At 43.1% G+C, this 14367-nt stretch overlaps 1 protein-coding gene across 3 annotated transcripts in view; it reads right to left on the reverse strand.

The window, feature by feature from the left end:
- The window catches only part of LOC126485136 (aryl hydrocarbon receptor nuclear translocator homolog), a 536090-nt gene that overhangs the window by 476282 nt on the left and 45441 nt on the right, over nucleotides 1–14367 (reverse strand). For 2 of the 3 annotated variants that reach the window (XM_050108786.1, XM_050108785.1), the window contains exon 1: nucleotides 4604–4865. The exons of the other annotated variant lie outside the window; for it this stretch is intronic. In XM_050108786.1, coding sequence (XP_049964743.1) covers nucleotides 4604–4785 — 182 coding nt within the window. In that variant the 5' untranslated portion in view covers nucleotides 4786–4865. Of the gene's footprint in view, nucleotides 1–4603; nucleotides 4866–14367 lie in introns of those variants that run through there. 3 annotated transcript variants of the gene reach the window in all.

Genomic DNA, 14367 nt, shown 5'->3' on the forward strand with positions numbered 1-14367 from the left:
AACGAATGCGTATCTCGTCTTACTTGCCACATCAGCCAGATATATCTCACTACACGCACACAGAGTTCGTCTACCGTATGTGTCCTCATTAACTCGTTACCAGTGAGCTTTCGCTAGCAACATGACACAATCAAAGCAGACGAGACTGATCCCATTTCATGATGTTTTGCATCACTGACAAAATAGTCTTCCACAGTGTTTAATCATAATGATGCAGAGCTTTCAGTTTGTTTATACCCGCTTATGTGGGCAAGTCAACCGCCACTGCATTTTCGTAGAAACTAAAATGGAGGTATCTTTGGATTGGACTCAGACTAATATGGCTCTAAGTTAATAGTAAATATAGAAAGTTAAAAAGTGTAGTGCAGAACTGTTCCCAATGGCACCGACATACCACAGGAACAGGCGCCAGACTAAAAATGGCTCTGAGCACTATGGGACTTAACATCTGAGGTCATCAGTGCCCTAGAACTTAGCTTTACTTAAAACTAACTAACTTAAGGAGATCACACACTTCCATGCCTGCCCGAGGCAGGATTCGAACCTGCGACCGTAGCGGTCGCGCGATTCCAGACTGAAGGCGCCAGTCTAGAGGCGTTTCTTTTACAGGACATCCTACATCAAGTAAGGCAAAAGGTAGAATTCGTTCCTAGAATAGAAAAAAGTACTGACAGAAGTTAATATACCATCAGAGAACAACGTATACCTAATTGAAGTGAAAAGTCTGTCTCAAGGAGACAGCTCTCTAAATGTTTCAGAACAATCTAAGCCCTCACCTCGAGGACACAATATGACAAGATCTGACAAAAGAAAACTCTGACACAACTCTCACGAAAATAACAAGTGACTTAAAAGGAGAGTACAATACTGTAGAATCTATAACTGTTTAGGAGGTTGCCTTTGTCACCCCCTGCTGCAGAAGTGGCTCGGTAGCAAAACACCCATTTGAATACCCTTATTGGCTCAAGGACGTTGTCAGTTATGATGGCTGTGAATAGGGACAGATTACAATTAGTTCGAGGAACAAGAGTCAGCTGTTCATTGCACAGGTTGACGCGAGAAGTCATCATCGTAGAAACTAAATAAGATTGTCCACTCCATGTATTACAAACAATTCCGTTTACACTCAGCACTACATAGCTCACAAAACGCAACAGCTTTCAGGAGAAACGATCCTGTTATTAGAAAAAACAAGCTGTCTGTATTCATTATGCTTACTGACTTATAACTCAAATTTTTGACATGTCTGAGAGAAAAACACCAGAAAACTGTGATTAGAAATTCGGTGCAAGGCAGGACTTTCATCATTATCATTTGAGTCTCAGTTTCAATTTTGGCTCAAGCAACTGTTCGCTGGATAGTTGCACCCACGTTACTTGAGGTTTTAAACATAAAAAATACGTAAGCAGCAGATTTATATCACGTTATTTGGTACTTAACTGCAGTCAGCAACAGGTGACAAAAACTGAAATTGTCGGGCAGCAGCCGTCTGCTGCAAGCCTGCTTAACTTTGAAGCCTACACATTACAACATCCTGGTACCCGATTGCATCACGGAAAATCTTTCCATGACACATGACGAGCATTTAAAATTCCAAAAAGTGAGACTTTTTTCAAAAATGCCGTTAGGAATACCTCACACATCAGAGACCGACCAAACCACGAAAACTTTTACCTTCTACAAATTTATGCTCAAAGATTCCAACTTGCACAATTCAGCGCAGGAAAGTATTCGATTTGAGTGATTAATTTAAATCTTTAGGGGACGTGACATTAGTCTAGTTGAAAAATGCTGAAACGTTCTACATCTACATGGATACTCTGGAAATCACATTTAAGTAGCTGGCAGAGGGTTCATCGAACCATCTTCACAATTCTCTATTATTCCAATCTCGTATAGCGCGCGGAAAGAATGAACACCTATATCTTTCTGTACGAGTTCTGATTTTCCTTATTTTATCGTGGTGATCGTTCCGCCCTATGTAGGTCGGTGTCAACAAAATATTTTCGCATTCGGAGGAGAAAGTTGGTGATAGGAATTTCGTGAGAAGATTCCGTCGCAACGAAAAACGCCTTTCTTTTAATGATTTCCAGCCCAAATCCTGTATCATTCCTGTGACACTCTCTCCCATATTTTGCCATAATAGAAAACATGCTGCCTTTCTTTGAACTTTTTCGATGTACACCGTCAGTCCTATCTGGTAAGGATCCGACACCGCGCAGCAGTATTCTTAGTGTAGGCAGTCTCCTTAGTAGGTCTGTTACGTTTTCTAAGTGTCCTGCCAATAAAACGCAGCCTTTGGTTAGCCTTCCCCACAACATTTTTATGTGCTCTTTCCCATTTAGGTTGTTCGTAATTGTAATACCAAGGTATTTAGTTGAATTTACGGCTTTTAGATTAGACTGATTTATCGTGTGACCGAAGTTTAACGAGTTCCTTTTAGTACTCATGTGGATGACCTGACACTTTTCGTTATTTAGGGTCAACTGCCACTTTTCGCACCATTCAGATATTTTTTCTAAATCGTTTTGCAGTTTGTTTTGATCAATCTTGTGAGGGTGCTTCATTTATATACTCCAGTCACTTCGAACTTGGATACATATTTTCAACAAAACAGCAACGGAAACTAAGCGGAAAAAGAAGTGCGCTATCGGAACCTTCCTGAAGTCAATGTTTCAAAAAATTAACCGTCCACTCGTAAGTGGGAAAGCGAACGCGATGCATTAAGAAGCGAAATGCCAAGAGTTGACCTACGAGACGGAAGACGAGCGGCCGAATCCAGTTCATTGTTGGGCCTCAGCCAAGATTAAATTATAGACTCAGAGAGTGTGGAAAACTGCTAGCAACTTATTAGCTATGAGTTCTACATCTATAGACATTTTCCGTAAGCCGTCTGGTGCGTGGTGGAGGGTACCCTATACATTTCCTTTCCTGCTCCAGTCGCAAATAGAGCGAGGGAAAAACATCTGTCTGCGTGCCTCCGTACTAGTCCAGATTTGTCGTGTCTTGTCTTCGTGGTCCTAACGCGAAATTTATGATGGCGGGTGTAGAATCGTTCTCCAGTCAGCTTCAAAGTCCGGTTCTCGAAATTTTCCTCCATTACACTAGTGCTCAAGTGCGTAGCGTCTAAAAGTTTATCGGAGGAGAAAATAAACTGAGGCTTCCTACATCAAAATATGGCCATTTTATTCAATTCACACTGACACGTGACTTGTTGTGGTCATGCAATGAAATAATGGAAGAGGTAAGACTTTTATTACACGAGAAGCTAACAGAAAAATTCATATTCAAGTATTTAGAAGCCAGACTCAAAACGCAGCCTCTCTATTGGTTCACATTTTCCTAATATTAACAAGGAATCGAAACTGAGAAAGATGAAACAGCGGATGGAGATACGCGAGGCCGTTAAGTCGATTCAGAATCAAACGGGATTAGCTGTAAGAAACTGTCTTTAACAAATACTGCAAGGGAGTGACGAAAACGTAATTTAGTGGGCACAGTAACGTAAAACACCAAAATCATCCTATCTCAACCAGAAGCTGAAGTGGAAGCAAACAAAGAGTGGCAGCCAATTCAACAAAAATCAATTTAATCTGCCCACATTCGGTACAATAAAGCTTTCGCCCGAAGAAAAATTACTTCTTTTGTAGACGACTTCCGAATACATAATTTATACTGGAATTGGCCACTGACGATTTTGCGAGTCTGAAGACTCGGTAAACCATCCTATGTAGGTAGTAACTGATGGTCAATACTCCTAGCAACTAACAATGAATATATTGCGACAGAATTCATTTCAACTAACAATGAAGATAATGCGAAATAATTAATTTTTTCTATACTAATGGACTACTTTTAGATAGAAGTGAGGATATTGCACGCAGTAATAAAGACACGAAGGAATATTTTTTTGTCGAAGTGTGTCCCTGGCCAGTTGTAGGAGACTCCTACCAGACACAACCGAGTCATTTCATGTCGTACAGTGATCAGTAAAAGATTTAACACATGTTGCTTCGCGTAATGGGAAGATGCCGCGATGTAATTTACTTGTTGCATAATATGTAAATCATACTGGAATGTGGAGAGGAAAGTATGAAAATAATGTTTTTAAAATTTCGCAACAGGTTTTCCGTAACAACCACGGAAACACTTCTGCCGGCTACGTTGGAAAAAATCCTAAATTTAACCGACGTCTGGACCATTACCTCGTTCCTTCTGTCTTCTGTTATGAAATGAAAATCGGACACCAGCAATCTCATCAGCAATTCACTGACAGATCCGCAGCGAAACTCTAAAAACGCTGTCCATAAATAGAAAGGCGTGAACTTTTCTGACAAATGGATTGTCATCACTCGTGCAACATTTCACAAATGGAAATCTCTATCGCTGTCTTTCAGGTAGACGAGAAACGGTAGAGACGCTGCGACTTTTGTCGAACGTTAATCAATTTTTAGCATAAATTTTCAACAGAAACATTATAAAGGTAGCTGTACACCATAGTCGGCGTTCTACACAGTGTGCACTTGACACGAGGCACGGTCAATTATAACGGTACACAACGAATGCATTGGCTTCGACAGTGAGGGCGGCGTGGCGCGCGCACCTGCGTCTTTTGGAAGCGACGCTTCCCGGTGACAGCGGCGGCTGTTGAGGGGCGGGAGGCTGCGCCGGGGGCGGCTGCAGCTGATAGCCGGCGTAGGGCAGCGGCGGCAGAGGGGGCGGCACGGCCCCAGAGGCGGCGGCGGCTGCCGCGGCGGCAGCAGCTGCCGCGCTGTACGAGTACATGGCGCGCACACGCACTCGCACTCGCGTATCACTAACATACGATACGACACAGTCACGCGTTATGTCTGACCGCCGACGCGGCCGCGCTCACACTGGGGAAGGGTCGGGCTGCTGCCCGAGGCGCGACGCCCGCAGCAATGCTGCCAACCTTCCGCAACAATACGCCACGCCGGCCACCCGCACGCCCGCCAACCTGACTCCGGCGTTGCTGCCAACTACACGAGCGGCCAGAAGGCGCGCTGTCGCTGCGCTGCGCTTGCAGTCGACTTCCTGAAGCCTCTAGCACCAAAGTAAAGTTTCTGTATTCTTGGGCGATTACTGACACAGGGAAATTCCTCATCGCACCCCCCTCAGATTTAGTGGTAGGATGGCACAGTGGATGGCCCGTCAAAAACTGAACACAGATCAAGTATGAAAACACGAATAAACTGTACCGAAATGTGGAAAAAGAAGCGATACTGAAACAGCGAACGGCCCAAGCTCAAGATATGTCACATCGAGCAAATCTGAAGAGCCGCGACGTCGTAGTTATGTGGTCACGGTGTTGGACAGTGAAGGGGGCCTGTTCATATCTCCCTCGTGTCCTTTTTTTCCTTTTCTTTTTTGTTGACGTGTCTGTTCGCTGTATTCAAATTTGTGTCTGTTTTGTGGTGTACATCCGTTTGCAGCAGCGAGGTGTAAGGAAGAGATCTCCGGACATACGTACCTCCAATTTGTTCTACATAAGAACCACAAGTTTTAAGTCTTGCGCTCCGTTGGGGATGTTTTGACTCTTGAATTCCTATGTTATAACATCGGTCGCACCCGTTTATTTGCTATTTTCATTTCTGTGAGAGGTCTACGTGGCATCTCATCTGCTCTCGCTATTCATCACATTTACTTGTGACGGTAACATATTCTTACCATATGGCTCATATTCTATAACCAGTGTGTAGTATAATTGCCAAGACTACAGAAGAGAACAGACAAGTCAATGGCCGGACAGGAAGTTCATAATTTCGTGGAGAGAGAGAGAGAGAGAGAGAGAAGGGGCATCAGTAAGACTTGAACACGGATGTCCCGCTTTGCAGTGCAACACCGTGAACCTAACGAAGTATGCCGCGCGGCGTAGTCGCGTGGTCTGCAGCACGATGACCTCAGCAGTTTGGTCCCATAGGAACTTACCACCACCCAACGAAGTACACGCTGAAAACTCACGTCCGTTCATTTCCCATTTCTGTTCTCTCTCTCTCTCTCTCTCTCTGTGTGTGTGTGTGTGTGTAAAAGAGAGAGAGAGAGAGAATTTATGGCCAAGCAAACTCACTATTCTCGATTTTATGCAAATATCTGAGCGCATAAATTAATCAACAATTACTGCCCAAAAGCAGTTTTCAATCTTTTTATACCTTTTCTGCAGCCTTGGAAGAGGACTCCAAATCATGAAGCTACAAGGAAGAAGGAGTAAGCATAAACGGATCTTACTTGAACCACCTTCGATATGTGGGTGACAATATTGTTTTGTTTGCTTCGAATCCAGGCGAACTTCAGCAAAAAGTTTAGTAACTGAACAAAGCAAAGTAGGCCCACGGATTAATTACAATTAAGATTAAATAATTTATAATCAGTGTCCCGATAGAAAATAGCATAAGATTAATGACGAAGTCACAGAAACAGTTGACAACTTTTCATAGTTAGGACAACTGAAAACAACAAGCGGGCGAGCACTTCATAACTGAAAACAACAAGCGGGCGAGCAGTTCATAAAGGAACAACCAAGACAAACGTGTATATGAGATGCTGAAGATCGTAATATACGGCTAAGTCTGAAAGAGGGGTATATCCAGCAGTGGATTATAAACGGATTAGAATGATGATGATTCTCAGTATGATTCTTTCTGGTGGCGTGAAGGTAAATGATTTGTGGTTACTTGAATGATATCAGTTTGCTGTACTGGCTGTTATTGTTAGGATTAAACCAACCTCTTATACTGTTCACTATACGCAGTTTCGGCTGTGTTGCCATTCTCAAGTGTAGAGTATCGCCTGTCACCCGCACAAACGAGGATTACAATCGGCGTACTTGTCTACGTCACACAGTTTAGAAGCAGTATGTGAATGGCTAGACTTTCGAATGCTAGACACGGTACAAGGTGCTACAAAAACAATTGTTGCACAGTGCAGTCACAAGTGCGGCAACTTATTATTCCAGAAATTTATCATAGCTGCGGACAAAGTCGCTTTGTGGCTTCTTTCCACTGTACGACAATGCTAACATTTTGCATAACTAAAAGAGTAAAAATTACACGAACAACCATTTGAGATAGTCTATCAAAATCGTCGTTTAAATATAAATGTATACCGAAATAGGATAAACTCATTCGTTTTATCGCTGATACAAATATCACAATCTGATTTTCGTAATTTTTTCCACGAATTTACGCAAATACAAACGTCTGAATAAATTTGTTTTTGTCATCAGCCCTAAAACTGGTTCGATGTTCTCCCTACTTATCGCTTTCCAGGTACCCTCTTATATTTCGGTATAACAACCGCATCTCGCCTATTGTATTCATATCTAGAGCTGTCCCTAACAGTCTTGCCATCTACCTTCAACTGAACTATTTTCCGAGTGAGTTTTCTCCTCTACTATCAATTAAACTATTGTTTTCAGCAACAATTCATGTCATAATGCGTGTCCGGCATTCTACCTCTCCGTTTCATTAAGTTTATTACCGTAATACGTGTCCAGGCATTCTATGGTACCTCTTCGTTTCATTAAATTTATTACTCGTTGTACAGCGTCTTCATAATTTACTCGATCAATCATGATCTTCAACAGTCTCATGGTCAGAGGTTTCTTGTGGTTTAATTTCTGTCATCCCCTATGACGCCCATGCAGGTCTGTGATCCAATCCAAATTTCTCATGAAGTTTTTTTTTCAAGTATGAGGTTTTATGCTTCATTGGCCCACGGGCATCGCGTCGGATAACGTGGAAGCTGCACGTTATTTCAACGAGACAGCCGCTCGTCATCTTCAGGCGCTTCCTAACGTGTTGCTGCAATGGCTCATCAATATATACGCTGATGCGCTAGAAAAGCGCAGGCGCCAAGGGGTGGGGCTATAGCATCATCGTAGACGAATCACAGAGCAAGGAGACATCCAGTGCCCCTGCCGGTGAAACGAGTCCGGTCTTCGCATTCGCGGCGCGGGAAAAGCGCGGCCGTAAATACCAGCCCAGCGTGCGCGCGGGTAGTGTGTTGGCACCCAGTTTAAGTTTGCGGACTCTGATTCTCCGCCTGTGTTGACTCGGATTCGTTCGTCTGCGGCCGGCGATGCCTTAGTACCGTCAATGCTGGTTCCCATGCCTTGCTGAGGAGAAATCCCGTGGTTCTATTGGTTCTTATACGTATTTCGACTGCTTCTTTAACGAAGGAGTCCCAGTACGTGGAAGCGGACAAAAGGATCTTTGTCTCTCCGTACTTCACGCCGTGTCCCGTGTCAAGAAAAGTGTTCAGCCACAGCAGACTTTTCTAGCTGATACAGACTGGTATGACGACTATGTTCAGGGATCTATCCTTAACAGCGCGACACGTCTGGCCAATGTATCATTTCCCACACGGACAAGGGATTTTATATATCACTAGTATCCTTAGATTTAGGTTGTCTGTAACAGAATCCAGCATAGTTTGCACTCGCGCTGGAGGGTGGAAGACAAATTTTATTTTATGTTTTCTGAACAGCCTGCCAATCTTAAAGGACACACTGCCAACGTACGGTAGAAAAACAATCCTTGTGAAGTTCTCCGTTACTTCTAGCTCTTCTTGAGCTTTAGTGCGTGCAAGTTTAAATCCGTTACGAATCTTTTTATCAGAGTACCCGTTTTGTACATATACAGAGCGAAGATGGCTATGCTCTGCTGATAAGCTCCCTGCATCTGATATAATTCTAGCTCTACGAACGAGAGTCCGTAACATGCCACTGCGTTGAGATGGGCGACGGTAGCTCGTAGATATAGGTCAGCATGAGTCGGTTTACGAAACACATTACGACCCAAAAACATTCTTTTCTGCGCACCAATTCCATGGTGAACAAATGCTTGGATGGAGGGAGGTAAGGTGTTTCCGAAATCCAGGAAGCGCGCTGCTCCGTGTGGTCAAACTACAACAGTGTGTCGTCCACATATCTCCAGAAATGTTTAGGTTTCAACATGGCTGACTGAAGTGCTTTCTTGCTGGCAGGAATGGCTGAGCGGTTTTAGGCTCCACAGTGTGGAACCGCGCGATCGAAGTAGTTCTAAGTTCTAGGGGACTGATGACCTCAGAAGTTAAGTCCCTTAGTGCTCAGAGCCATTTGAACCATTTTTTTAAAGTGCTTTTTCCTCGAAGTCTTCGTAAAAAGGTTGGCTACAATGGGAGACAAAGGCCTATCCATAGCAACACCGTCAGTCTGCTCAAAATATTGTTCGCTAAATGAAAATTGAGGTAAGCACATGTTTCAATTGATGTAAGATATCCTCCTCCAACTTAGTTCCCGTAAGTTGTAATGAATCCACCAAAGGCACTCACTAATACGTCAGCTGATACGAGACGCAAAGTCGGTCTTCTATAAAATCTTCCGGTTTCGAATGTGATGTTCACATTTTCCTACCAGTGAGCTTAGAAGAGAAGCCATATGATTTGCTCCGATACTGTTCACGATGGGACGAAGTGGATCCCCTTCCTTATGGATCTTAGGCAGCCCATAAAGTCGTGATGGAACTGGCGCTTATATTCTTAAGTTCTTTTTAAGAAGTTCAGCAAACTGTTTGGATTTGAGGAGCGCGGATGACTTCCGTTGTATTGCGTCAGTTGGATCCTTCTGGGGACGACGATACGCTGAGTCCTGCAGTAAATCCTTCATCCTGCCGAAATTAGGGAAACGCTATTATTCTCTTACCTGCAGCATCTTATTTCTACGATGAAGTTATAACTCCACTCCTTGCGCCTGCGCTTTTCTAGCGAGTCAGCGTATATATTGGCGAGCCATTGCACTAAGCACCTGAAGATAACGAGCAGCTGTCTAGTTGAAATATTGTGCAGCTTCTACAACATTATCCGACGCGACGCCCGTGAACCAATGAAGCAGTTACTACATCCGGAAAGACTCAAACAGCAAACAAAGTTTCATATTTTTAAATGTTCTGTTTACAGGAAGACATTTTTCCTTGTTCAGTTCTTGCTTTTAGACCTTTTTTGCATCTTCATTTTTTAAAGAATCTGTTCTACTTCTGAGATAGCAAAATTCGTCCACCTCTTCAGGAGATTATTGTCCTAGTTTAACTGTTAACCACACAACATGGGCATATTACAGCTATCAGCTAGCACTCGTCCCGTTCCACCCCACCCAGATCAGTTCCTGTTCATTTCGATCGACCACTGCTGTGTCATCAACGAAATGTGTGACTGATTTTTTGTCCATGACAAACGAGTTCCACATAGAGACAGTCCTTTATATCACTCAAGACCTCTTCTATATACAAATCAAAGAGCAGTATTGACACACGGCAATCGTGTCTCTCACTTCTCCTGAGTCTGGCCTCTTTATTATTCCATCAATGCTAATTACTCCAGCCTGCTTCGCGTTTGTGTAGTTGATATCTCCATGCCAAAGAATGCAAAAAATTGATTCCATTCTACGCTATCACCTGCCTTTTCCAAATATACGAGCGCTATGCTCGTTTTTTTTTCTTCCAAAATCTGACGTCTGCTATTAACCGCAGTGGGTTTAGCAGAATTGTCGGCTGTCCCCGGTTACGTAGTTATTCCTTCGCGATATCGAACAGTCTCGCTGCCATTTTTAGGTGGTCCCTGATGACTACCGCTCCGCCGGTCATCAGGGTCCAATCGAAGATCGTAACGGGTCTGCTTGCCGAAGTATCGAGGAGGAACCGCGTCGTGACACGGGCGGACATTCAAGAATTCTGAAAGTTAGAAATACGAAAGTGGAGAAAACATAATAGATCTTTTAAAACAAAACTGTTCCTCCCCTAATCTGCGTTCCATTTTACCTGCTATCCTTCGATAAAATATTCCTGCAATGCTAAACCGATTGTGCGATAATTTTCGCACCCAGCCGCTTTTACTTTCAACACCGAGCGAAGCGGCTCAGTGGTTAGTACCTCGGACTCGCATTCTGGAGGACTACGTTTCAAACCAGACTTTCTCTTCATGGACGTTAATACCCATCAGCATCGAGCTGCTCTGTTGAATGAATTTAGAGAAAGTGAAGATATACACCGCATGGTCTCATCAGCGAGGATCACGTGTTGGAGTTTTATGGGAAGTAATTATAACCGGACCATTTAAAGACCATTTACGACTCGTTCTCAGAAAAGGGATCGATTGTCAATAGAGCTCGTGAAGCTTCTCACTGTGAAGCATATGAGTAGGCTAGAGATAAGCATATCTTTAATTTCTATTTTTACATGGACGTTCGGTTGCAGAACTTCTTTAATTACATGTTTATTCTTATATGTCTCATGATTAAACTATAACTAGTTCTATAATCTCCCCACCATTCTTTTTACAAAACTCTACTTTCATTTCTTGATTATGCCTGACTTTTTGACATTAGCGTAAGATGATATAGTCCTTTCATGTTGTGACTCATCAGAAAAGACAATATGTTGCTGATCGGCGCGGGACCGTCTCATTAACTGTGAGAGATGCTGGAAGATGATTTCACTCAACGAATTCACTCATCAGGTAAAGGACACAATAAGAGCAGTACCAAGAACCCTCAAACACACATCTCTTGAGAGGCTACCAGTGTTAGTCTATGTCCATTCTCCTGAACTTTGAAGGATAACAAGACATGCGAAAAAACTGGTAAAATACAATGCAAATTTGCATTCAACTACACATCGGAGCCGTAATCCACAGAGGCAAGGGAAATTCAAGTCTCGACCCTACTCGCGGCCATTGGGCAATACTGTGGATTAATCACTCAATGCAACCTGACTGAAACTTAGAGAGACGAAATGGCTGCCTATGCCCTTATCAGCGGCACTAACCTCCTTTCATCGTAGTCAAGACTCTGGTCAAGAAGGTGCCAGGTGAGATTAATTGGGAGAGTCCTTAGAAAATGTAGTCCATCAACAAAGGAGGTGGCTTACAAAACAGTCGTTCGGCCTATACTTGAGTACTGCTCATCAGTGTGGGATCCCTACCAGGTAGGGTTGACAGAGGAGATAGAGAAGATCCAAAGAAGAGCGGCGCGTTTCGTCACAGGGTTATTTGGTAAGCGTGATAGCGTTACGGAGATGCTTAGCAAACTCAAGTGGCAGACTCTGCAAGAGAGGCGCTCTGCATCGAGGTGTAGCTTGCTGCCCAGGTTTCGAGAGGATGCGTTTCTGGATGAGGTATCGAATATATTGCTTCCCCCTACTTATACATCCCAAGGAGATCACGAATGTAAAATTAGAGAGATTAGAGCGCGCACGGTGGCTTTCCGGCAGTCGTTATTCACGCGAACCATGCGCGAGTGGAACAGGAAAGGGAGGTAATGACAGTGGCACGTAAAGTGCCCTCCGCCACACACCGTTGGGTGGCTTGCGGAGTATAAATGTAGATGTAGATGTAGATATTGCCGTCGCTGGAGCCAATTCAGATTAAACACAGGCAGCTTAAGTTCTGGCTTCACACAAACTGTGCCGACACTTGGAAACTGTCTACCAATTCATTATGTATGTCCGCTTTGGTGCTTCATAAAGTAACATTGCAACGAACGTTATATAGAGGTTGGATAATAAAGTCTGGTCTGTAAATGCCATCTAATGATACACATATATTATATATTGTGCACATCCTTTTGCTCGCGTTTGCTATCCCCTCCATACCATACGGGGATATCACTTTCCGCGAGAAAATGCACAATATCGTGTACTTGTTTAATGTTAATGCAAACCTGCACCAGATTCATCCACGACAGCCATATTCTGTCGTGTCTCGGGCATCCAGTAACTGCATTGCTGTGCCTATCCTAATATCTGTATCCTGTGATCTGCGGTTAGCAGATGTAAGCTAATGATAATCGGCTTTGATATACCAAAGCTTTGAAATTTTTTTAGGTGCGTGGCTGCCCACGTGTGGCTGTGTAGTACTGACGGGGAGGGGAGGCTCTAAATGTGCTGAAGTGGCGAGTGATGTGCATCACTGCAATCCATCTACAAGCTTATCCACTGCTAGACAGTCGACAGTGATTCCTGTAATCCACAAGTGCGACTGAATCCGGTAGCAGCAGTTATGGCTACATATGAACCTGGAGATGGTGATACGCGCCTAACCTGATGTTAATACCGTTTCCACAGGTGGAGTGTTTCATATTCGTCTAGCTCTGGGAACTTGTTCCTTATCAACCCTGTCCGAGACTGTCACTTAGACGGCAAGTACTACGTCTGGTGTCACCAATTTTGTACCACAGAGTCTACACCAGCTGTGGTCCTCCAACACATCTATTTTTAATTTAACCTCACATAAGTGTATTTTAAACAGTAATACGAAAAAAATGATACATGCAAAATAAAACGTATTTTCATTACTGGCCGAACTGCTTAATACATGCAAAGCATGCGCAAATGAGAGAAACAAGAACAACAATAAAAACATGTAGTTGAACATTACAAAACGGACTTGGCCAACATCAGCCACACTAGCTGCTACATATAGAAAAGTAAGTTTTACACACTCGGTGTTATGCAGCTTATATGTATTGGAAGAACACAATTTTCAATAAAATATCAGCTAAGACTGCATAATAATTTATTTTATTACTAATCAGTATCGAGCAAACGTGCAACCAATATTGGTCATATAAAACAATGTCTAAGATTTAATTTTTACAGTAAACTGAATATTACAATTGAAACTGTGAACCGAGAGTTACTGTGCAAGGATATAACGGTCGTGTTCGTGAATAAAAAACAGGCTGCTACAATGTTCTTTGAAGATGAATTTGCAATGCAAAGCTGCCAGTAGACCATTAGTCTCTGGGACATCTATGCAATTATGTTAACAGTGGTATTAAGATGCTTCTTTACACCCAGAGTAGAGTGCTGACGTTGCAAAGCACGACCTCCACTTTGGCAATCTGATCCAGAAGCGTTCTCCGTTCTTTCACCAAGACATGACAGACTTTGGATGAATTTTCCGGGTTGTCATAGCCGGTTGCACAGCGTGTCCCAAACCTTTAGATCAAAATTATGCAGATGGTATAGAACACTAAATTGAGAATTTGAGATAATGATCAAAACAAATATTTAATTTTTCATAGCTATAACCAATCTCCAACTAATAGCAATAATGTAAGCTGATAGCAACTGTTCAATGCATGTACCTGCTTCGAGATGACTGGGTGTTTGTGCTGTCCTCATCATTTCATCATCATTCATGAAACTGGCAAGACTGGACTGAGCAAAGGTTGAGAATTTGTACGGGCGCTGATAACCGCGCAGTTGAGCGCCCCACAAACCAAACATCATCATCATCATCATCATCATCATCATCATCAATGCATGCATTACAAATGCACATACAATTTTGCGGCTTCTGACAAATATCATTATA

This window comes from Schistocerca serialis, chromosome 6 (assembly GCF_023864345.2).
Source record: "Schistocerca serialis cubense isolate TAMUIC-IGC-003099 chromosome 6, iqSchSeri2.2, whole genome shotgun sequence".
Classification (NCBI taxonomy): Eukaryota; Metazoa; Arthropoda; class Insecta; order Orthoptera; family Acrididae; genus Schistocerca; species Schistocerca serialis.